The 23,263-nt window shown below is 48.3% G+C and overlaps 1 protein-coding gene across 1 annotated transcript in view; it reads right to left on the bottom strand.

Moving 5' to 3' along the window:
- Window positions 1-4,327: 4,327 nt before the first annotated feature.
- Window positions 4,328-23,263, bottom strand: part of LOC146287993 (neuronal migration protein doublecortin-like) — a 36,336-nt gene continuing 17,400 nt past the window's right edge. Inside the window, exons 4-8 of the mRNA XM_084698952.1 lie at window positions 11,071-11,173; window positions 9,687-9,743; window positions 8,523-8,609; window positions 5,624-5,721; window positions 4,328-5,476 (exon numbers count right to left, since the gene is read on the bottom strand). Coding sequence (XP_084555078.1) covers window positions 5,420-5,476; window positions 5,624-5,721; window positions 8,523-8,609; window positions 9,687-9,743; window positions 11,071-11,173 — 402 coding nt within the window. The 3' untranslated portion in view covers window positions 4,328-5,419. The remainder of the gene's footprint in view (window positions 5,477-5,623; window positions 5,722-8,522; window positions 8,610-9,686; window positions 9,744-11,070; window positions 11,174-23,263) is intronic.

Genomic DNA, 23,263 nt, shown 5'->3' on the forward strand with positions numbered 1-23,263 from the left:
TACAGCAATGGTGTAATGTTTGCTGTTGTGTTTTAAACGTGTGTGTTCTGGGTTTTCACATATTTGAGGTGTATTTGATTGAACCCTTGTGTGGTGGTCGGATCTGTGAGACCACAAGGAATTTTGTTTGCAACAGGAAAACTTTAACATGCTCAACAATGACACCTGAAGTCCAGTCGTCAGTGGTTTTGTTCTGCTGCTTGCATTTAACTCACATTTAACTCACATTTAACATTTTCTTATTAATAAGAATAAGAGTATAGCAGACACCAGGTGGACTATGTGTTCTGTTACAATAAACTGGTATGTGATCTCGACCATGGACGGATTAAGAAACCACGGACCCCTGGGCCTGGATGTGTCAAGGCCCCCCCCCCCCACACACACACACACACACACACACCGGCCCAAAAAAATGTGTTTTTGCAAAAAAAAAAAAAAAAAGGAATAATATTGATATTGTTGTTTAAAAACGCAAAAGTACTCGAGCAATCAACAAAATAAACATAGTTTATGTTCCAAAAATATTTGATAGCTGTAACCATAGACTAGAATGTACATTTGTAGCCCACACAACAGTCTCTTTTTCTTGAAAAATTACCATCATAGGCTTAACAATATTATATCGTCAATAAATAGTGTGTGTTGGGGGTGCTTAGACACAGCTCTAATGCTATTGTTTTGCACTTGCTTTTTGGATTTCTCCCTACAAAGTAGAAGGGCCCATATTGTATGGAGTACTCAGCCCCTCTAAAGTCCTATAGATAAACTGAGGGGATAAACACTCACTTGAAAGGTATCATGATGGTTTCTTTCTTGTGACATCTTCAAATTGAATGTTGAGGCTATGTTTTTGTTTAATCAGTAGGACTTTTGGGGCCCTGTTAAAAACATTAATGACTTAAGCCTAGCATATAGCGGCTACGGCGCATATCATCATATGCACTAGTGTATATGCATAATACACTTGTACATATCAAGTTAACAACAGCGAGCATACGCAAACATACGCAGAGGCTCTGGGTTAGGGGCCCCCTGAGCTCATGGGCCCCTGGGCCCGGTAGGCCCATTGGTTAATCCATCCCTGATCTCGATGTATGCACCACTAAAACAGTCAGGTTGGAGCCACGATCTCTCCTCACCGAGGCCGGTTGGTCGGCATGCAGTCAGCAGACAGCAGTACTTCAGTCTTACAGAAGGGGGCGCCATAGCCTTGTTTAGACTGCAGTCCTCTGGAAGCAGATGACCCTTTACCTGGGGACCAGGAGCCCTCTCTGTGTGTTCTGTTCCAGAATGCACAGGTGTTCTGTTCTGTTTGTGTTCTGTTTCAGAACTCACAGGCTGCTGCTTTGCATGGGATTGAAAATAAATACAGAAAAGGCTAAGGATATTTATATATTCAAAATATTTTAATTCAAATATGTTTATATACATTTTAAAGACCAGATATATGTTGTCGTTTTCGGGTGTTGGAGTAATGCCATTGTCACTCAGGTAAGCTGAAAGTGTGTCAACAACAAACAGAGAAACATGAAAGATTGTACATACAAAATCTCCCTGTAAAAGAAGTGTGCTTTATTCACATCTCCAGCTAATATCCCACAGACTATCAACCATAACATGGTATAAATACATCTCAAATGCCAACTGTACCTACTTACTGTGCCTAAGTATGTATGACGCATGAATCTACCACTGACGATCGTTTATTGTGACATGGTTGGTTTTCTGCTGTTTTAGATGCACTCACTTCAGCCTTGACAAAGCCTGTCTGAAAGGGGGATATACCCTAGCGTTGGCAGGCAGTGAGTCAGGGTTCAAAAGGGTTTCTGAAAGGTCTGGCAGAGGGTGAATGTTGCACACTGAAGCACGCTGTAAATGTAAGGGACTCTCCCCTGCAGCGTGCAGTGCAATTAATCCCCAAGAAACTCCTGTTTAGACTGGAGATCAATGTTGACTATTGAAAGACTCTCTGTTACCATGGCGACGGAGACAGCCCAATGGCGGTGCTCCTGAACAGAATAGTAAAAAGGTTTTTTTTTATGTGTTTTTTTTTTTACCCACAACGTTGTCTGCTCTTTTGTATCTATTTCTGTAGCTCTGCCTTGCTTCACCAACCAGAGAGCTGCGCATGACATTCAGACTCATACACACTCTGATACAGGCACACACACACGCACACACACACACACATTACACCCCCACACACACACATTTTCAGTCTTCTACACACTAGCAAACAGACACACGCACACACACGCAACACTCACACACATTCCGATCAAGCGCACCAGGGAACACAGGTAGAAACGGGCTACTGAGGCTACTGTTTCCATGGTAACCATAAGGTCATCAATTTACTTCATCATTTACTAAAGTGCTAAATACAACCAAGACCACTAGCCTACAGAGTAATAAAAATACTTGCACACAGACCACGCCTATCTAAAGGTACATGGTCAAAGTATTCTTGCCTACAAAGATACAACATTGCTTAAAAATTCTGTAATTTTGTTTCTCCTCTACCCCTTGGATCAATACTAAAATGTTCAACGACTTTGCTGTAAAACATTGTACTTGTACTTATGACATCACAGTCCAAACTGCATCAAAGCAGTGATGGAATGGAATGTCAAAAAGTGCCCCAAAACAATTAACTCTAATATGTCATAATAAAAACTGCATTGCGTTTTCATTATTTATACTGCAGTCATTGCCAGGCTGTAGGAGTGATTAACACTGTATTTTAGTGGCTGTGTAGAGGATTGTCTCACTGTCAGCAGAGCCTGCTGGTCACAAGTCCTTGGAGAGAGGGACTACTGTATGTGACGTCATAATAACATAGTGGGTGGATATGGAGCGTGACACAGTACGAGTCTGCACCATAAAGCGAAGAGCGTGGACTGCTGAGTCATGGGAGACGAGCGTAAGAACTGAGTCAGAAGGAGAACTGGAATACAACTCTTTTAATTGCAAAAAGGGAATCGGTAAATACATAGAATGAAGCACTGAAACAAGCCACTGTGACATTGCAAAACACCAATAAAGAGGACATTGTAAATTTTCCAGTAACCCAAGTCATTCCACCAGAAATGCATTCAAAGAGAACAGAAAGAGCACATGTGCACCATGACGAAGCATCCTGGAATCCTACAAAACAAATGTAGACTGCAGCTCTACAATTCAACACATATAGAAATGTTTTACAAACAGTTTGTGAACAGAGACACACATGTCTTTGTTTTCCTGTTTCTTTTTTTTTATTATCAAAAGACTTCAATCTAAAAAAAAAGGCACCACAGGGGGTGTGGTTTACACCCTCCATCTTGCATGGTGGCGGCGGCTTCACACTAAACAACTGACATTTACTGTTAATGTTAGGCTGTAGAAAATCTGGGGGCAAAGAGACGAGATATCGAACAACTGGCGGGAGAAAATACATCGGATTTCGTCCAGAAAAAAAAAAATGTTATTTTCTTACAAATCGTTGATTCCCAAAAGGTGTAAAAGTGGACCTGCTGTTGGATTAGCTGTTGCGTTGACATCACAGTGCCCCCTGCTGGAGTAAGGTGTCATTGAGGGACTCAATGGTGGGTTGTTGCACATTATAGTAGAACTGTGTGGTACAGTATGGCTTTCACAGAGTCAGACATGTCCCAGGGTAGGTAGAGCACCGGTTCACTTTGCTTCCTTACAGTAATGCCTCACACTCTCACACGCTCCTCTATGACGGCCAGGAAAAACCTCCATGCCTGGGCCTAATCCAGTCAACTTCCTGTCTCACAACAATGTTTAAATAAGATTTTCACAGGACATCCTCCTCAGAAACTTAACATCGGTGTGACCCTTCATGTGTTATTCTCCAAGAACATGAACATTTTTTTTGTTTCAGACAGAGATAGAACGTTAACATACGTTAAAATATTTTTTTTACCAACCCCGTGTAAGAAAAGAATCTTCATATGTAAAGTATTCATATTTCTGCTTCCTATCTTAAAATTGCGATAAATCAATTAACACTAGGTAAAAGTCATGCAAAATGTGAGAAGCTCCACTATTTGTGTGCAATCTAATTTCCCTAAATGAGCATGAACTAGTCAGATATTGTGTCTTGGGGGGAGCTCCCAGTATCACACGGTACTGTTCTTCTTGGGGAACCGAAACATATTTACATTTACCATTTTCTCTTTTCTCAGTCATATATATACTTTGGCTTTGACATCTTCATTGTCATTTAAACTCTTCAGAGTGTGTAACCTGGTGTTCCAGTGCAGTGGCAGTCATAACAACAGCTGCCAGAGCAGATCAAACTGCACCAAGTGACACGTTTCCAGAAATCTGTTTTATTGCCATGGTTACAGTGCATGTTGTTACAAGACTGCTTCAAAAAGCTTGGTGATTGGCATCTGCGTGTCGCACGGTGCGCAACAAGCATCCGGAACAGAGAGTTTGACCCGAGAACAGCGCCGCAGCAAGGCTACTTTTTAAAACGGAACTTTCTAGGGGCTTAAACAATCTGTACGTTGTCGTCTTCTTCCCAGGGTCAGTTTGACATGAGAAGAAAACAAATCAGTTTGTGTTAAACTAGGGCCTAATTCTTTTGACTTTGGTTATTTTATCCCCAACCCCCATGTCCCTTTAGCTTCAACTCTATCTGTACATGCCCGGGGTGCTATAGATGAGACGTTTGGCCAAACCGTGCATTACAGTTTGTGAAGACCTCGTCAGAGAACGCGCGATGTTGTCTGAATGTGTGGCGGATGTCGGTATTGACATTATAGAAGCATGGTTATGGTTACAGTATTAGCAGGGATGGTGCGATGGCTGTACACGTTATTTACAGCAGATGAGAAAGACATTCACCTAAAAGTGTTCTAATTACTTGTCACACCTTGAATCATACAACGAAAAGGAAAAAAGGAAAGAGGAAAATCATTAGCATCAGGAACACAAAAACAAAGACTCAGTCTGATGGATACCCCTGGAGAAAAGTCCGTTTGCTGCTTGGAATTATGCACATGAAGTGGGAGTGTCTATTACGCCTGTGGTTTACATGGAAGAATTTGGGGATTTTTTAAATATACTTTTCATAGTTTGTAAGGACTTCCTATTAGTAAATTGCAAGCTCTCTTTAAAGAGAAACATTTAAAATTCAACTTCTGACAACTGGCAGTTTGGGAATTTTAATGAGACGTGGTCATCTTTACATCATTGTCGTATACGCCCAGCATATACATTTTTAACAATATTTGTTATAAAAAAGAAGAGATTTTGTGGTGAATTCTCAAGCAGCAAAAGGTGGAACAGCCCTAGTGGTGAAGGTATAGTAGACGACCGTCACCAGGAAGAGGCTGGGTGCAGACTAGAGAGGTCCTCCCAGACATTAGGGGGCGCCAGCACCAGAGACAGCTCTGTGTGTCTACATAGACTCTCCCAGAGAATCCTCATCATCCAGAGACAGAGGCAGGTAGAGATCCTATGGGGGGGAACAGATAGAGGAGAAAATATTGTATTAGTAGTTCACATATTCGTCCGATATGAAATGGGACACAGGGGGGGGGGACAATTGTAAGAAATCGGTCAACAGAAAGGGGGAGGAGAGGAGGAAAGGACCGGTGAGTACCTTCTGCTTACGGTTGCTGCCAGGACTGGTGGGGGTAGAGGTGGGGGACTGCTTGGAAATAGGGGTGGAGAGCTGGCTGCTGGAGCCTGTCCCATTGGCTGAGACAGAATCAAAACACAAAGAGAGGAGGAAAGAGAGAAAATAGGGAGAGATGAAGAGAGAAAGAGAAACCTGGGGGTTAGATAGTGTGTACGAGCAGCCAGCCGCTCTCCCTGGGCCTCGCTCTGCTCCCAGCCTCTCCAGAGGGGCTGACTGGCCCCCTATTTGAGCCTCAGTTTGCCTTCCCCCCCGCCCCCCGCCTCCACAAACACTGTCTGGTTGCTACGATACCGCTGGACCTTGTTTAAAGCAGTGATGGCGGTTTGTGTAGTAAGACTTTTAAAAGCCTTTTGTCTTTGAGGGACAAATAGAAACCGTGAGGACCGTCTACACAGCAGATGGCTTGTTTCACTCTGGGTCAGTCAGGACTGTAAACAAGTAGCTTTTGGGCAGCTTTACAGCTGCAGCCAACTTCATCCCAGGACCGCTAAAAGTGTCTGTTTTGCTCAAAAAGAAACTTTATGAAGTGCGTTGTATAAATGGAATGTCCTATTAATTCAGGCAGCATAAAAACAAGCAATGTAAAGAAGCAAGGTGTTAATAAGGATGGATGCAGGAAGGGGTTAAGCAGAAACATGCACCACAAGTAAAGGAAAACATGGCTTTTATTCAAAAAGAAAAGTGCAACAAAACTGAACAAACAAAACCAAGAATGGAGTGAGAGATTGTCAGACCACCATTGAAGATAGAGGGTTGGGAGGGGTTAGTATCTGGGCTGGGGTGGGAGGGGTTAGTATCTGGGCTGGGGTGGGAGGGGTTAGTATCTGGGCTGGGGTGGGAGGGGTTAGTATCTGGGCTGGGGTGGGAGGGGTTAGTATCTGGGCTGGGGTGGGAGGGGTTAGTATCTGGGCTGGGGTGGGAGGGGTTAGTATCTGGGCTGGGGTGGGAGGGGTTAGTATCTGGGCTGGGGTGGGAGGGGTTAGTATCTGGGCTGGGGTGGGAGGGGTTAGTATCTGGGCTGGCTGTTTAAACGAGCAAGCTGACCATCAGGGCCAGAACTATAGCATACAGTCTCAGATAATCAGTATACAATATCATATCACATACCAAACCATTCAACAGTATATCAATTCTGCCTGAGATAAATAAAAACACTTAATGCTTTAACAGTACTCAATTTAAATCCGTATGATTCTGTTGTGTGTTTTCGTTTAATTCAACAGTATAACAGAAGATAAAACCAAAGACATATCTTGTGTTACCGGGAAGATCATATAGAATATATGACATTTCAAAGAGCCCAGTTAACCCTTGTTAACAGTAGAGGTGTATGATCCCCATATGATACTGAAAGCTTACACCAGGAAGCCTTTGACCTCCCTCCTAATCTTTATCTTTCCCTCAAACACACACACACACAAACGCACACACATTGTCACCTGCCTGCTGACCCTTCCAGCCTGGCATCTTTAGCCCAGGGCTCCCCTTCCCTCCCTCCCTCCCTCCTTCCCTCTCTCAGCGTTTAAAGACATATTAGGGGCCACCAGCCACTTGGCTGCCTATCTGCTGTCTCAGAGGCCCCTTTGCCCCACCCACCCCTGCAGCGACTGAAATATGAACAGCTCAGAAAGGGAGGGGGAGGAGGGGCAGCAGGACCCAGGAGCACACCCCGATCCTCCACCCGGCCATCCATCTGGCTGTGGAGTGACACAAGGTGACAGGAGGACACCTAGCCACGCGTTCTGCCGCCCGACTACTGACCCCCGCTGTGACCCCTTTGACCTTAAATGAGACTTTGAAACTGCTGCCTACCCCAGGGAACGTGTGCATGTTCTAAAATCTGTCTCTCTGTCTCTCTCTCTCTCTCTCTCTCTCTCTCTCTCTCTCTCTCTCTCTCTCTCTCTGTCTCTCTGTCTCCCTCCCCCCTCCCCCTCCCCCTCCTTCTCCCCCTCCCTCTCCCTCTACCTCTCCCCCTCCCTCTCCCTCTCCCTCTCCCTCTCCCTCTCCCTCTCCCTCTCCCTCTCCCTCTCCCTCTCCCTCTCCCTCTCCCTCTCCCTCTCCCTCTCCCTCTCCCTCTCCCTCTTCCCCTCCCTCTCCCCCTCCCCCTCCCTCTCCCTCTCCCTCTCCCTCTCCCTCTCCCTCTCCCTCTCCCTCTCCCTCTCCCTCTCCCTCTCCCTCTCCCTCTCCCTCTCCCTGCATGTTATTCCCACACCAGACATCGTATGTCACAGATAATACCAGCCCTGTAGACAGACAGCTGGTCAGTTCTTACAACCCTACCCCTCTGTAGCACCTTTGTTTTCTCTTTAAATTCCGTCAGCATATCTGGATTAGTATAATTTTATCATTCGTAATCTGCACAGATTATCCCGATCATACAAAGGCTGGATTTTGTCTCCCCATTTCTGTGTATTATTGCAGGGTTTTGGTAAACGTGCAGGAAGTAATGTGGTGAGATTAGAAGGTCCATTCTGCTCAACAGAATCCAGACTTTCTGGACAGACAGACAGACAGACAGACACCAGGGTCTCTAGACATCCAAGCTGACCAATGACAACCCAGGCAAAAACATGCAAATTACATACAGACATAATTCAAAATAAAAAAATAAGAAAATAAAACTGAAGCCAAACTCCAAACAAGTAATATAATGAAAAACAATTTATATATTGTAACTGACAAGTAAAAACTGTATAATCATGCCCCCATATCAGTTGGATAGGTCTAGCTGTGTTAAGAATCAGGAAGGAAGCTGGTGTTTGAAGGGAGAGTATAACTCTGTATCTGCAGTCTATGTGAGGCCAGGTGGGACTGCGTCCCAGCGTGCAGGGCAGAATAGATCAGATAATAATGGGCTCACTCGATTCTGCTGGAGACTTGCTGCGACGGGTCGGACCTGGACTCTTAGAGATCCTCTGGGGTTTGGGCCCCTTCATCACCCTGCATTCTGAGGGGACGAACACACACACACACACACACACACACACGCACATCCGCACACACACACACAGATACAGATAGAAGAAGAAGCATTAGAGAAATGAAAACTGAGGCCATTGTAGCTGCAATAGTCTGTTCCACATAGAAAAGAAAAGCAAAACTGACAAAAGAACAGACTTGGATACAAAGACACTGAGAACAAACAATGAGATCCCAGAGAGTGTATTATGTTAATTCGGGGCCAGACTGTGCACAGATGTGTTTATAATGAAGCTCATTGTGACTCTCTTGTTTTTAATTAGAGTCATGGCATGAAGCTGGCCAGGATCAGCTGTACAATTTAATGCTTTATGCAAGCATTCAGGCAATTGCTTAGTAGCTATTACTCAACGCATTTTATGTATGTATGTATGCAACATAACTGCAGGGTGTGTTTTACAGCAGACAGTTTACAGTTTGTGTTTTGCATGCAGGCAAGGTTCACCGCATGTAGTATGTATAGCAGCTAGGTTTCTATGGCGCAGTTTATTCTGGGTCATGGCATTAATGAGGCTAACTAACAGTATGGAGCCCACAGCCACAGACTGTTCTACCCTGTTCTGCTCGGTTCTAGCCTGCTCTGTTCTACCCTGTTCTGTTCTACCCTGTTCTGGATAGACCCACTCATATGGAACCAGGACCAGACTAGCTCATATGGAAAAGATACAGAAAAATCCTTAAGATGTTCAACCTGCAGCTAATGTAAACATTCAGAGTTGATTCTTGTATCCCACCAGAGCACTTGTTACCATTAAATATACACAACGTCAATAGTGTACATAGTGTATAAAACCTGTCTGCAATTCATGTTCTGTATGACGTTGCATAAGTTTAACATCGTTCAGCTTGCCTTATCTTATTTACACAGGTAAGTGGACATTCTCGTAGTAAACATATACAGAGTACAAAGTAACACTGAAGTCACATATGTAAACTTTACTAAGGTTCATGTATATCTCTTTCACATGGGGAGGCCCAGGCCCCGCTCACGCGGATGTCAGCCTGAACTTGACGTGACCCCAGAGTGCAGAACCTGCCCACTGACCTTGGTTATTATAGCCCGCCGGGCCTGATTTGGGTTTGGTTCCAGAAGGGTAGTGTGCTGAAAGAAAGGAACCACAACATTAAAGCACACTGGCATCTCCTTCTGGTTCAGAGAGGGCAGGCAGTGGTGTGGGGGATGCATGGACCCTGTCTGCCCCCCGTCACCCACACTGGAGCTGGGCAGAGCGGAGGAGGATCCTATCCTGCCCTGCCCGTGAGGCTCTACGGCGGCGATGTCAAGGTAGAGGATGAGAGAGGGGAGGCTGGGTGTAGAGATGTATAAATAGATGTTGGTCGGTCGGTCGGTCGGTCGGGAGGGAGGGAGGGAGGATTGGTTCTAAGGCTCCTCATCTCCTCACGTGGAACAGCACAGGATCTGACCCAAACTTGTCACCACCCAGATGAATGTCCGCTGCTCTACACTGTCTGCTTCCTGCGCACCTCACAACCAACACGCAGCCACACCCCTGTGTTCCACACAGCGTGGTCCTCTGAAGATCTGCACCCTACACATCAGCTGGGATCTCATGCCATCTCTCTGCGTGTGGAAGGAGTTCACTTGTCAAGACCTCAAACACCAGACAGCAACAGCACCTTCTAGTCCTTCTAGCTTCCTATGACCCCCTGATATTTGTACAATGACACCCCAGAGACAGCCCTAATCTCTCCATCTACATGTCTAAATCACATTTACATAAACTCCATCTTGATAATGAGCTCTAAGGCAATACTCATTTGAGAGACTTAAGCTTTGGACTCAGGGGAGTGAGTTTTACCAAATCCGTCCATGTACACATGACAGTCCACCTATAGCTGCTGGGGTATAGTATCATCTAGCAAGGACACAGGGAGACGGCCATGATGGGTTTTCCAGTGTCGAGTGACTGACGACACATATGCACAGAGGCTTATGGTGATGTTGACATTACTGTGAGAGGCCTCTTGCCAAAATGTCAGTTAACTGGGTTGTAGGTATTTATTTAACTTCAGGAAACGTTCCTTCTGGAACCCGAAACAAACCCGAGTTCCTCGTGTCTACGGTGTTTTGAGAGCGGTCTGTGAATGTGTGCCAAGGATGAGTATGAGAGATGTACATTTAGTGAAAGTATGATTTTAACCAATGAACATTCAAGAACAATGGTGAATATAATATAAGAATACAGAGAGTCACACAGATCCCCAAAAATTGGGTAAGAATACAACCTGCGTTGGCAAAATAGTCACTTGCAAAGGAATGTTTTGTGAGACGTGAGGTCTGTGTTCGAGCTGGAGGGCAGCAGTGTTAATGTGAGGAGCCGTGAGAGAATTTGGGGGGGGGGGGGGGGGGGGGCCGGGGCTGAAGCCCGGGACATGATGCGGGGAGGAAGTGATGTCATGCGCCTCACCATTCTCATCCAGGGAAAAGTCATCCTGGGCGTAGCGGAACTTCTCTGGTCCACAGGCAATAAACACATCGTCATCCCCGAAGAAATCCTGAAGGCAGGTGACCTGGCGGAACAGAGAGGTGACAAGTTAGCAACGACAAAGCACATCTGGAACTGACCAGGTCAAGGGTGACAGTGACCTCAGATGTAGTGACACAAGGTGTGAAGACACACCTTTAGTGGTCGTAACACATTTAACTGACAGAGCAGCCAAACCCTGGAGCCATTGTGTGTCCCATTGTGTGCCTCAGAAACACTGCTTCCTTTTAAATTCCCTTTTCCGCTTGAGTGCAATTAAAATGCTGACTGGACTAATTAAAAAAGATAATACACTTGTATTTGGAGATTATTCCATAGCTAAGGGGCTAGTTCACAGATTTAGCTAAAAGCCCTGTTAAACACCCCACATGGAGACTGAACCTGATTATGGCCGAATAAGACCAACCGACACATGGGGTCTTAAACTGTAAAATCCAGGATAAACACCATGTTTAAGAGAACAGGAACCTCGACTACATCCCAATTAGCCAGATCCCACTCAGCCTTCATATGTACATTCACAGTAGACAAGCATTTTAACCTCGACACCAACTCACAAGACTTTCCCTGGCTCCCGGTAGCAAGCCCGTGGCAAGCCCCTGGATGTAGGTCAGCTCTGTGCCTCTGACACCCGACACGTTGGAGGGTGGTTTTTACTACAGATACACAGTGACAGAGTAAGGTTACTCCTTTCACATGAAGGCTATCTGCTCACTGGCCTGCTGCTGACTGGAGTCTCTCCTCCAGTCCTGTCCTCTGCAGCTGTTCACGCATGCTACACTGCTGATTGGACAGAAGCCTCTGGCCCCGCCCTCAACACACAACCCCACCCCAATAGACAGGGCCAGACACTCAGACTAGAAGGCCTATCAGGGCCTCTTACTCAGGGATCTCAAAAACAAAGACCCCCCCCCCCCCTCGCTCTCTCTCTCTGGTCTTCCTGGAGACAAGGGGGTCGTAGGGCCACACCCCAGGAGTTTAGGCTCTGGAGGGTGTCGTGTCCCGGAGGCAGCGCAGCCTCCTTTGTGACACACGGCTCAGCTATGAGCTGCTGCTAATTCTGGAGCCCCTCACCCTGGCAGCTGCCATGCTGGTTGTCTCTCTGTACTGGAAGTGCTGCTAAATGTGGACGGGTGTCCGGTCGCCGTGGAGTCTGCCAGCTGTACCCCCTTCACGTACCCCTGGGGACCAGGAGTGGCGTGGAGGAGGAATGAGAGGGGCAGACTTCTGGGGGGTGAAACTGTGTGACATACTAATCCTGTTCATATTGGTTTTGTAGAGCATCGACTGTAGAGCTCTAATGAGACGATGGACCTGTATGTAGTGTTACTTTCATAGTCGATCTGTGAAGCTTAGGGGGGGAAAAAAATCCCTTTTGTATTCGCTGCAGCGCCACCATTACCGTGTGGCATTTACAAGGGGATATATCTCTAATGGTGACATTTTACAGATGCCTGTGAGGTTGTCAATCATGACTTAGGGAGCGAAGTACTCCCCTCACCACCCCCCCCCCCTCTCCCCACAAACATTCAACGACCACGTCCTCCAGTGGTGCTGAGGGAGAAGTTGTGTGTGTGTGTGTGTGGGGGGGGCTACAATCTCTAGGGGGTCTGCTGGAAAGAGAGGGGAGGGGGGGGCATGTGTCCCGCTGATGGAAACATCTAATCAAGTCTGGCCCAGGCTTCCCAGCTGCACTACTAATGCAATCAATGCAGCGAGACAGTGTGTGTGTGTGTGTGTGTGGGGTTCAGCCATGGGGCCATGCACTGGGGGGGCCCTGTTGGACTACTTAAGGACTGCTGAGGTCTTTCTCTGACCTCCAGCCCAGCGCTCTAGTTAAGAGGTTAAGTTAAGGGGTCACGCAGGTCTGAACAGAGGTCATTAGTGAGATGAGACCGTAACAGACGGACGACAGGAGGGAATCCCTTAAGAGACGAACGGAGACCTCAGCCCCCTCGCCTTCAACTTGACACACTCTATGACATGTCGTTTTCTGCTTCCGTTCATCTTCAGGATGCGTATTCACTTCCTTGTTGACCTGTTTAGTGACTTCTTATCTTTAAGGGTCAGGCAGGGAGAAGCGTGCTGACCTGAGGGCATGGAAACAAGCCCATGTACGACATCATACCATCACTGCAATCAGTCATGCTGCACATAATGAGACAATAACAGTTTTTGAATGAATCCTTCCCCCTCTATATCCTCCAGACCTCCTGGAAATGAGCTGTGATAGGAGGATCTGGAGTGAATGAAACTGTCATCTTTGGGGTTAGCTGCTGCAGCCATGGAAAGAAAGCAGTCAAAACAAGGCGTCGACGGAGTCAGCCTTTCCATGACGCGAGGCTCTCTCACTCCCCTCTCCTCCTCTCTCACTCCCCTCTCCTCTTCCCCCCCCCATCTCCCCTCTCTCCCTCCTCTCCCTCCCCTCTACTCCTCCCCTGTCGCTCCCCTCACCCTCTCCTCCTCTCACTCCCCCCTCCCCTCTCCCTCCCCTCTCACCCTTTCTCTCCCTCCCCTTTCTCTCCCCTCTCCCTCTCCCTCTCCTCCTCTCCTCCTCTCCCCCTCTCCTCCCCTCTCCTCCTCACCCCCCTCCCCTCTCACTCCCCTCTCACTCCCCTCTCCTCCTCTCCTCCCCTCTCCCTCCCCTCCTCCCCTCTCCCCTCCTCCCCTCTCCCTCCCCTCTCACTCCCCTCTCCTCCTCCCCTCCTTTCCTCTTCTCTCCCTCCTCTCTCCAGCCCAGCGGCGGCAGGTCAGACATGCTGCGCTGCCTCCACCACATGCTGCTGACGTCTCCCCCCTGTCTGTCCATCAGTCAACTCCCCTCAGTTTCTCCAGCGGTCTGCATCACCTGAGTGACTGAGTGGAACCCACAAATGCTTGGTCACATCCGGAGGAGGAGGAAGAGGACAGACCAGCCCTCTGAGCGCTGGCCAGGGGAAGAGGGGATGTCATGCACCCTGACAGCCGACCCTGTTTGTTTGGGTGGAGAGTTGTGCTGACTCAGGCACAGAGCTAATTGAGTGCAGCGCTGCTGATTATGGAGATGTCCTGACTGACCTGACAGCTCTGCCACTAGGAGGCGGGGCTAGGCAGAGACAGGAGCCTGGGATAGGACTAGGCCTGTCACTCACACACAAGAATGTGTGTTTGTGATGGGAGTAGAGGTGGTTCAGGTTCAGACAGAGGCAGCGGAGAGTATAACACTGGTGTGTAGACATCCACTTAATCCTGATTGGGCGTCGTTCCACCAGCTCTCATAAGGCCTTGCGTGGTGGCGTGCGAGGCGGGGCAACTGACCCTCATCTGTCACCTCCTGTCACCCCTCAGCCTCGCGGACACCACAGATCACACCAGGCTATCAGCCAATCACAAACAACCAGGGGCGGGGGCAAGGCTGGATACAAGCTGGCCATATCAACTGCATGACTGCCATGAAGAGTCAACAAAACAGCGAGATTAACCCTGATCATTTCAACAACAACAAAATGTCAAATCACAACATTGATGAATTGCCAGACAGCTATACAAGAGATATCAGAAGCTCGTAACTAATTACAGAGACTTTAAACTACATCTCTCTCTGCCACCCTGCAGTAGGAGAGCTGGGCACAGTCTCAGGGCCACATGGCAGCAGTACCAGGAGGGTGGGGAGGAGGGCGGGGAGGAGGAGGAGGATGACAGCCTAGGAGACGAGGCTGATGTGATGCGAGCTGAAGGGAGAGAGCCCAAAACCTGGAGGAGCAAGGGGGGGGGTGACCTTCAACATGGGGGAGCTTAGACGACTAAGTACCAGCACGCTACACACACATACACACACACACACACAGATACACCCCGCCCCCCCCATCCACACATACCACACACAGCTTTGTGAGCCAGGGAAATGGATAGGGACAGTGTAGGCCACCAACAGACATCCCCTCAGAGCAGGGAGACTACACTGTAGCCTCAACAGAGAGTCACATCAAGGCCCATCAGCAGCTGGATTGCCAACGCAGTACCGACACACTCAGCGCCCCCGCTCACAGACGGCTCTACACACACAAGATTAAAGGAGTAGCAAAAGATCTGACTCCGTGAGCTGTTAGGCAGATTGAAATCCCTTTCGCACGAAGCGTCGTTCAGAAGTAACAGCAGTAAAAGATCTGTAGAAATGGATTTCCCCCCTAGATTGCCAACAGACAAGCCATCTCTCTGGCTCGTATGGCCCAAAGCAGTTCATTACTATTTAAGTATGAGCCAGTGGAGAAGCATGATTACAGATTTGTTCTTTCGACTGGCTGGGAGTGAATTAGCACTTAGCAGGTTAATCCTTTAACCTTGAAATGGTGCTGAGCCGGGGAGGAGGAAGCCTATGAACAGGGGAGGGGTGTTGTTGAGCGTTTCAGAGCACTGCACCCCCGAGATTTCTGCAGTCCCCCCCCACCCCTCCTCCCTCTCCTCAGACGTACGGAGGGGGGCGGAGGGGGTGGGGGCTAGCGGAAGAGAGAAGGGCGGCCTTCAACAGCCACAAACTGCAACTGGACATTTAAAGGCCGGTGGAACATGACCATAATTCCACTTAGACATCATCTAGAGACACGTGAGCTCCCTGCGCCTGGCCAGCCCGCCAGCACCCACAAAACACAGGGCTGCTTACATGGCAAACCAGAGAGAGATCAATGAGCCAGAGTAACCACGGCAACAGACACACAGGATCCATGCGCTGCTGGGGATTCTAGGAGTACAGGGCTGCAGATTTCCTGGCATACAGTCAGCGTCTCTCTTAGACAGAGAGACAGACAGGCAGGCATACCACGGCATGTCCACTACAGTCATCAGTCAAGGTTACTCCGTGGGCTAATTAGCACTGAAGGCCTTCCCAGAATTCAGCAGCTCATCTCCACACATGACCATTATAGCCTCTCCAGTCTATGACAGAAAACGGACAGGCAAGGAGAAAGAAACGCACACACGATTTAGCGGGGTCAAAGGTGGGATCCTTTGTCTTGTCAGAGAACTGGGAACAGAAAAGGTAGCGCGCGCGCGAGAGAGAGAGAGAGAGAGAGAGAGAGAGAGAGAGAGAGAGAGAGAGAGAGAGAGAGAGAGAGAGAGAGAGAGAGAGCAGGGTTGGACAGAGGCAGACCAGGGGATGATGTCATCCCAATCTGCATGCTGTCTCCCAGGCCTGGCTAAAATGGCGGTGCCACTGTAATCCCATTAGAGCTAATCCCAGCTCTGTGGCCTGCTCCTGGGTACAGGTTCCCAGCTCCCTCCATACCCCTCCAGTGCAGAGGGCTCTCTGGGTGGGAAGGTGGGGTGGAGAGACACAGGGGGTCCTAGGGAGGCCCCCTAATGAAGCTGTATGAGTACACTGGCAAAGATGCTCACTGATGGGGTGTAAAATTGCTCCCCAGCACAGAGAATGTGTGAAATCCAAACATTAGCTCCCATTCTTCTTCCACAGGGGAAAAAAATGTGTTTTTGACTAATCCTATTGAAGCTTGTCCTGGGACAGTGCCCACGGAAACAGAGGTAACTGAGGTCTCACACACACACACAGCACAGTGTATGTCAACCCTGTTTTGGTACAAGTTTGTGGTTTTAGGGGTCAGAACTGCCACAAAATAATCATCCCATACAATTCCATACAATCCTCCACTTCCGATTGTAACTCTAGGCCCTGGGTGTGGCCCTTCGGAAGCCATGTCTGTCACCACTGACCCAATCCCTCACATCTAACACCACAGATCCCTGTCAATCACACAGAATGAGATAAGCCTTCATACATAAACATGGCTTGGCACTGAAAATCAATACACCTCATCTTAGCACTAAGCATCCCCCGCACAATTTACATAATCAAGCAAACATTTTCATCTCATTCATTATTAATGAAACAATTATCTGTGTGGCAGTGCCACAGTGATACTTGTCTTCGGGTTATTGTAGAGACATGCAGCCACCCACAACGATAAGGCATCGTCATCACAACCACTTCCCCCTCGACAACCACACAGCCGTGTGAAGCTAACAGCAACATCTAGCCGTTCAAGAAAAAAGTTGCTGAGATTGGAATTTAATCCTTGTCTGCATCTCCAATCATTCTTAGAGTAATACCATTTTACAAAGCACCAACAGTCAGCAACAAATGAACCTGTCCGTGGATTTTCTTCAGCTTTGCGGAGGCCTGGAGAGGGGCATCATGGGAGTGGTTAGAGAGCAGGACAGAGGCCAGCCATGGAAGCCCAGACAGCCCCAGTCCCCCAGCCATCTCCCTCCCCCTTCCCCTCTAATCCCCTCCCTATTCAAACGTGCCGAGCAGGAGAACGATTAGTCCTGTACTCACGCTCTCAGGGCTGCCAAGGAGTAGCTGACATATGCAAAAGGGAGTCTTATCTGCTGCGACTCAAAGGGTATTCGGGGGGTGGGTGATTTCCATAAATCAGGAGTTACTGGGTAGAAGTGAGAGAGCGCAATCGCTCCCGCTCTTGTCTGCTCCTTCTGGGGGAGGGTGAGAGTCAATTTCTCTCCTCCAGCATTCAATACGCCTTACCCACACACACACACACACACACACCCCAGTCTTGAAACCCACCTCCGAGCAAACTGTGGCACTATCCCAAGTGGGCTGCGTCTCTTTGCTGAGTAAAAAAAAAAATATATATATATATAAAATCAGACTTGTGTCCTTGAGGACAACATGACCCACATCTGTCTTGTGTGTTTTTAGGAACGGCGAGAAGTCTGTCTGGAAAAGGCGGCGGCAGCTTTTGAAAAACAAAAAAGGAAGAGAGGAAAAAAAAAGAAACAAAATCAGACAAGTGTGGAGAACAAATGCATGCTAACAGTTATCCTGAGAGTGCTGCTCCCCCAGAGAGACGGGGGAAACACACCCAGCTGGCTGAGATGAGAGGTGTCCATGTTCAGACAAGCCAGGACAGACAGCTCCACACCTGGAGCTGACAGGGCTGAGATGCCTCAGTCTCTGTCAACCGTCACCAAGGAGACGAAAGGGGCCTGTCTGCCCGCCCCGAGGAACGTTCAGATCAGACGAGACGAGCGTCATCCAGAATTCTGGAAAGGTCAGCCCATCTTGTCATCTTGAACCCCCCGGCAACCAGAACCAGAACCTCCCAAAGAGCAAACAAAGTGTGGATTTAAAGCTGTCCCCCCACCACCCCCACCACCCCCACCACCCCCACCCCAACACACACACACACACACATCCTGCAAACACACAGACACAAACACCCCAACTATAGTGGACATCCTACAGAGAGCTTGGCTCCTCCCTGACCGCAAGTGCCCCCCCCCCCCAACCTGCCCCACCAGGCCCCCCCCTCCCCCCACCAGGCCCCCCCTCCCCCCACCCATAATCCCTGTATTACCAGCTGTCAGGACCACATGTCCCCCAAACATCCACACTGCCAGCAGCTATGCAGGGACCCCACAACTACAACGACTGAATTATTCAAAGCTACTTTCTAGAATGACACGATTCCAAACAATAGCTGACAGCCCCAGATGCCTGACACATAAAGACCAGAGGATTAGTAGGTACCAGTAGTGGAGTCAGTCTACTACCCCACATTGCTTTCTCGCAACTAAAAAGCAAATGTGCCCTCAAGTTGGAGGAAACTCATCTCACCCAAAGGCAAAAATCGAATCTGCCGTCTAAGGAGCAGTGGAATAACTTGACCCAATTACCTAGGCCCAGACACTTTGCCTTGTAAGGAATTCATTTTCAGGGACAAAATAGTTGCCTGTAGCCAAGCTGAGAACAAGCACAATAGATCACTTTCAAGAGGATCATGTTACAAAGAGAAGCCATACATTCAACAGTATACTCTATCCCTATTCTGCAGGGGTGATATGATTCATGTTACACAAACTGAGAGAAACAGTTAGATGGATGTGTCTGTCTGCCTTCAGCAAACAGCCGACGAGTGATGATTCACAGCCTGAAAATGGCCACTGCATCTGCAGCAACACTCACAAAAATATCAGTTACAATCCCTCCCTATGCCAGGAGTTTTCACTGAAACCTTACTCTTCCTCTTGTTTTTTTAAGCCACGTTTAAGGGAGAGGAATTTCTCAATGAAAAGCGAAACAATGATGCATTTGGAGCAGCAAAGGAAAAAGCCCTCTTCTGCTCGAAACCATTTTCGCTCGGAGAAACAAAGCAAGCATTTCTGTGTCCCGAGCGTAGCAAAGTGAGATGGCTGCGCCCCAGCTTCTGTCTCTGACCTTCAGCTCTGAGCCAAATCAGACAGGCAGCAGGAAGCAGTATCTCCTCCATATGCAATCTACAATCTTCCTCCTCCTCACCACAGCCTCAGGCTTTGTTTCCGTTTAAGAATGCATCTATTACCATTTCACTGTGGAACTAAGGACTGATGAGCTCCAAGATATCTCTCTCTCTCTCTATCTCTCTCTCATTTTCTCTCCCCATATCCCCCACCCTTGCCTGGACACCATCCCTGCCGTTGCCCCAAGCAACCATTTTAATATAACTCCCTGTGGAAGCAATGCAGAGCAATTACAGCATTTTGGGAGAGGGCGGGCAGGGAGGAAAGGAGAGGGGGGGGGTGTAATCAGGATGTGTGGAGACACTTGTCTCACACGTGTAGAGGGATCACACTTATCGCACAAACACTTGAGACAGAAAACAAGTGTCAAAGGAGAAATCTGTAAAGCCACATACTGAATACAGCCGTTATCAGAGGGTCTCTTATTAAAAACAGATGCTAGCGTTGGTAGTAGACGTGTCTTATCTGCACCATGGGCAGCAGCTGTGATACAGCACTGTTTCCACTGTGAAGTACACGTTCCACTCAGTTTAATAGAGGTGTGTCGTTTATAAAACAGTCGCCAGATCTGCGGCAGAATGCAGATTCCCTGCAGAGGGTTGATCATCTTGAGGGGAGTACCACTGTGTTATTGGGGACAGTCCTGGGTATGCCAGCATGAAAGCCCAGTGGATAAACTTGTACCTTGTGACCAGCCCCAGAGGCTGCAGGACTGTCGTAGTTTATGATTAACCCTACCAGCAGAGCAACAGTCTCCCTCCACTGCAGCTCTCTCCAAGATTTCTCTCCCTCTCTCTCTGTCTCCCTCTCTCTCTGTCTCTCTCTCTCTGTCTCTCTCTCTGTCTCTCCTTCTCTCTCTCCCCCTCTCCCTCTCCCCCCTCTCTCTCTGTCTCTCCTTCTCTCTCTCCCCCTCTCCCTCTCCCCCCTCTCTCTCTCTGTCTCTCCTTCTCTCTCTCCCCCTCTCCCTCTCTCTCTGTCTCTCTCTCTCTGTCTCTCTCTCTGTCTCTCTCTCTGTCTCTCTCTCTGTCTCTCTCTCTGTCTCTCCTTCTCTCTCCTTCTCTCTCTCTCTCTCTCTCTCTCTCTCTGTCTCTCTCTCTCCCTGTTCTCTGTCTATCGTAGCAAGAGACAGGAGAAAGAGGCAACCTCTATCTCCAGAGCCAGACAGCCATGCTAAATCATCTCAGCAGGTCCTCCAGGAGCAATTTAACAACATCTCACATTCACTCAGGCTTGTGCTTCCATACACATGGTGGGATATCCAGAAACAAAACAAAGTGGCGCGTGAAATATTAAAGCCCTGAACATACGATCTGGGGTCTGGCAGGGTGCACACTGCGGTGGTTTCTGCTGCACCAAGCTTATCTCGAGGTAGAGGAGGGGTTAGAGGGAGTAAGGGCTGGGCGGGGGGGGGGGGGGGGGGGTGTGCTTGGAGAGGGGTGTGGGGGGTGTAGTGGTTAGACAGGTGAAAGCTAGAGTTGGGTAGAGTGGTTGAGGAAGCAAAATAAGAAAAGGCACAACCAACCCATATCCAGTTAGATTTTTCCACTGAAGACTGTGAACCCGCTGTTTACAGCCAAGTGAGAGAATGTAACTTTGGGGGATGGAGACCTGGGCAGAAACGGTAGCTGGCTATGCTCCACTGCCCTCAGGCTAACTCTCACCGTCTCTCCCTCCCTCTGCAGCCGCAGCAACATGATCGATAGTGTGCGCTCTGAAGCCTGCAGAAAACAGGCCATTTTCATCCTCCTCAATACCCCAGTTTTTCTCAGACCACTGGGTGATAAATGTGCTTCTTTCTCTTATTGATTCTGCTAAAGGTAAAAAAAAAAAAAATCTACGTGCTTCGTCGATTAAATGGCTGTGTTCTTTAAATGCTCAGCCGAATGAATTTCTACCTATCACAGCCCGGCTAACTCTGAGAGGATCACAGCCCTCACACGATATAACTGAGGGTCTGACTCCCACGTCACAGTGACAGCATTGTCCAGACAGCACAATGAAAAAGAGATTATTTAACATTAGTGTGCGTAGCAACAGCCCTGGGAGAAGACACCCAGGACAATTCCTCAAAGTCCCCAGTCAGCTCTTTAACAGCTAAACAGGTTTTCTGGACCAGAGATTTGGGATAGGGTGAGTCAGCAATGAAGGACACTGAAACAGTGTTTTCCTCCCAAATTCTCCCACTATCTTCACTTCCACATTTTTTTGTACGATTCAAAGTGCCTTTTATCATAACACTGGGGTATAGTCATTGTGATACGTCATATTAAAGGGTAGAATCTCCTTGAAAATGCAAGAAAACATCTTATGTGAACATAGAATGGAAAGTCATAATCTCCGACTCAGGAGCCCTGATTCAGAGCCACATATTCTTAGCGGCTTCCAGAAACATCTATTTGAAACTGAATGCCGTTATCTGTCCCAGCTGTCATCTGTGTGTTTCCTAGGGAAGCTAGGGAGGAGGCCTGGGATATTTTGGGGCGACTGGCACTTTGAAAAGAGAGAAAAGGCTGTGAAGAGCCTCGTTTGCCGGGCTTAAGGATGAGACAAGCCCGTGGAAAGCAAGGATTAACTGGATTATGTAGCAACATCGTGGGTGTGCACCCCATGCACATTCTGAGTCACTGCTCTGAAAACTTCCTAAAAGTGCCTCAAAGCTGAGTCCACGATGATGTTGCAAATTCTCCACAAGGGCAGATACATTCCTTTATATAATGAGCTCAGGTTAAGTTAGGGACAGAGGTAAACAGACACTATCTAGTTTAAACAAGTGCTCGTCTCATGTTCAATAGAATGGGTGCTTCAGAAGCTTTTGTGAAACTGTTTTGTCTGAGTAGAAAAGGTTCTTCCTCTAGTTAGTGAAAGACAACTAAGCTAGGAACCATCCCTGCCCACCCGCTCGATATCCTGTGTATTGTCACTGTTATGTACCGTCTGGGAGTGACTTCAGCTACATGCACAATGAATTTGGGTTCCAACGAAAAAGGAATTCTGGGAACATGGATGCTGCTCCAGTGTGTGACTTTGGGGATGAAGACAAAATGGAGGATGAGAGAATTGAGTGTGTCTATATTCAACTGAATGACACTAAACAGGGCAGGGGGCGCAGGAGTAGGGTGGGGTGTGTGCTGGCATGGTAGCTGGTGGGGGTGTATGGTGCCACTGGAGGCCTGCTCCCAGCCTCTTCGCGGTGGGTTTGGACGAGTAAAAAAATTGCTTTTCAGCTCAGCTCGCTGTGAGGTGTCCCAGCGGGGGCGATAGTGCTGCAGCAGTTACTGCAGGCTACGTGCTAGGCAGGGGAGGCTAGCTCACGGTACATGCCGGGTACAGAGACTCAAGATTGGACACAGGTAACAGGACCCGCCCCCCCCTCTCTCCTCCATATCCCCTTCCAGCGGGTCACATGATCCCCCCTTCCGTGTGGGATGTAAACAGTCAAGATAATTACTTACTGCAATAACACAACATCGACACACACACACACACAGTAATCACTGTTCAGGTCGCACAGAAGAAGACATGATACCCTCTACCTTTGTTACTGACGCTGGTCAGGTGGTAATGTGATAGGGTCCGCCTGGTAAAGCATTACTGCTGAATGAGGTGTAGAAGAGGGGCCAGGCCTGCACCACGGACAGCACACAGAGCCCCCTGCCCGTCCAGACCCAGGCTGGCTTCCTCTGGGAGCTGCCTGCTCACTCAGTTCCTCTGTATTAGTGAGGTTCAGGCGGAGGGAGAGCGGCCAGGGCCTGTCACAGCTTATTGGGGTTGTAGGCTGTTATGACGTTCCAGTCCCTCCAGGTTTGATTGTATCTGTCTGGCA

This window comes from Hypomesus nipponensis, chromosome 5, assembly GCF_054491055.1.
Source record: "Hypomesus nipponensis isolate SF chromosome 5, ASM5449105v1, whole genome shotgun sequence".
Classification (NCBI taxonomy): Eukaryota; Metazoa; Chordata; class Actinopteri; order Osmeriformes; family Osmeridae; genus Hypomesus; species Hypomesus nipponensis.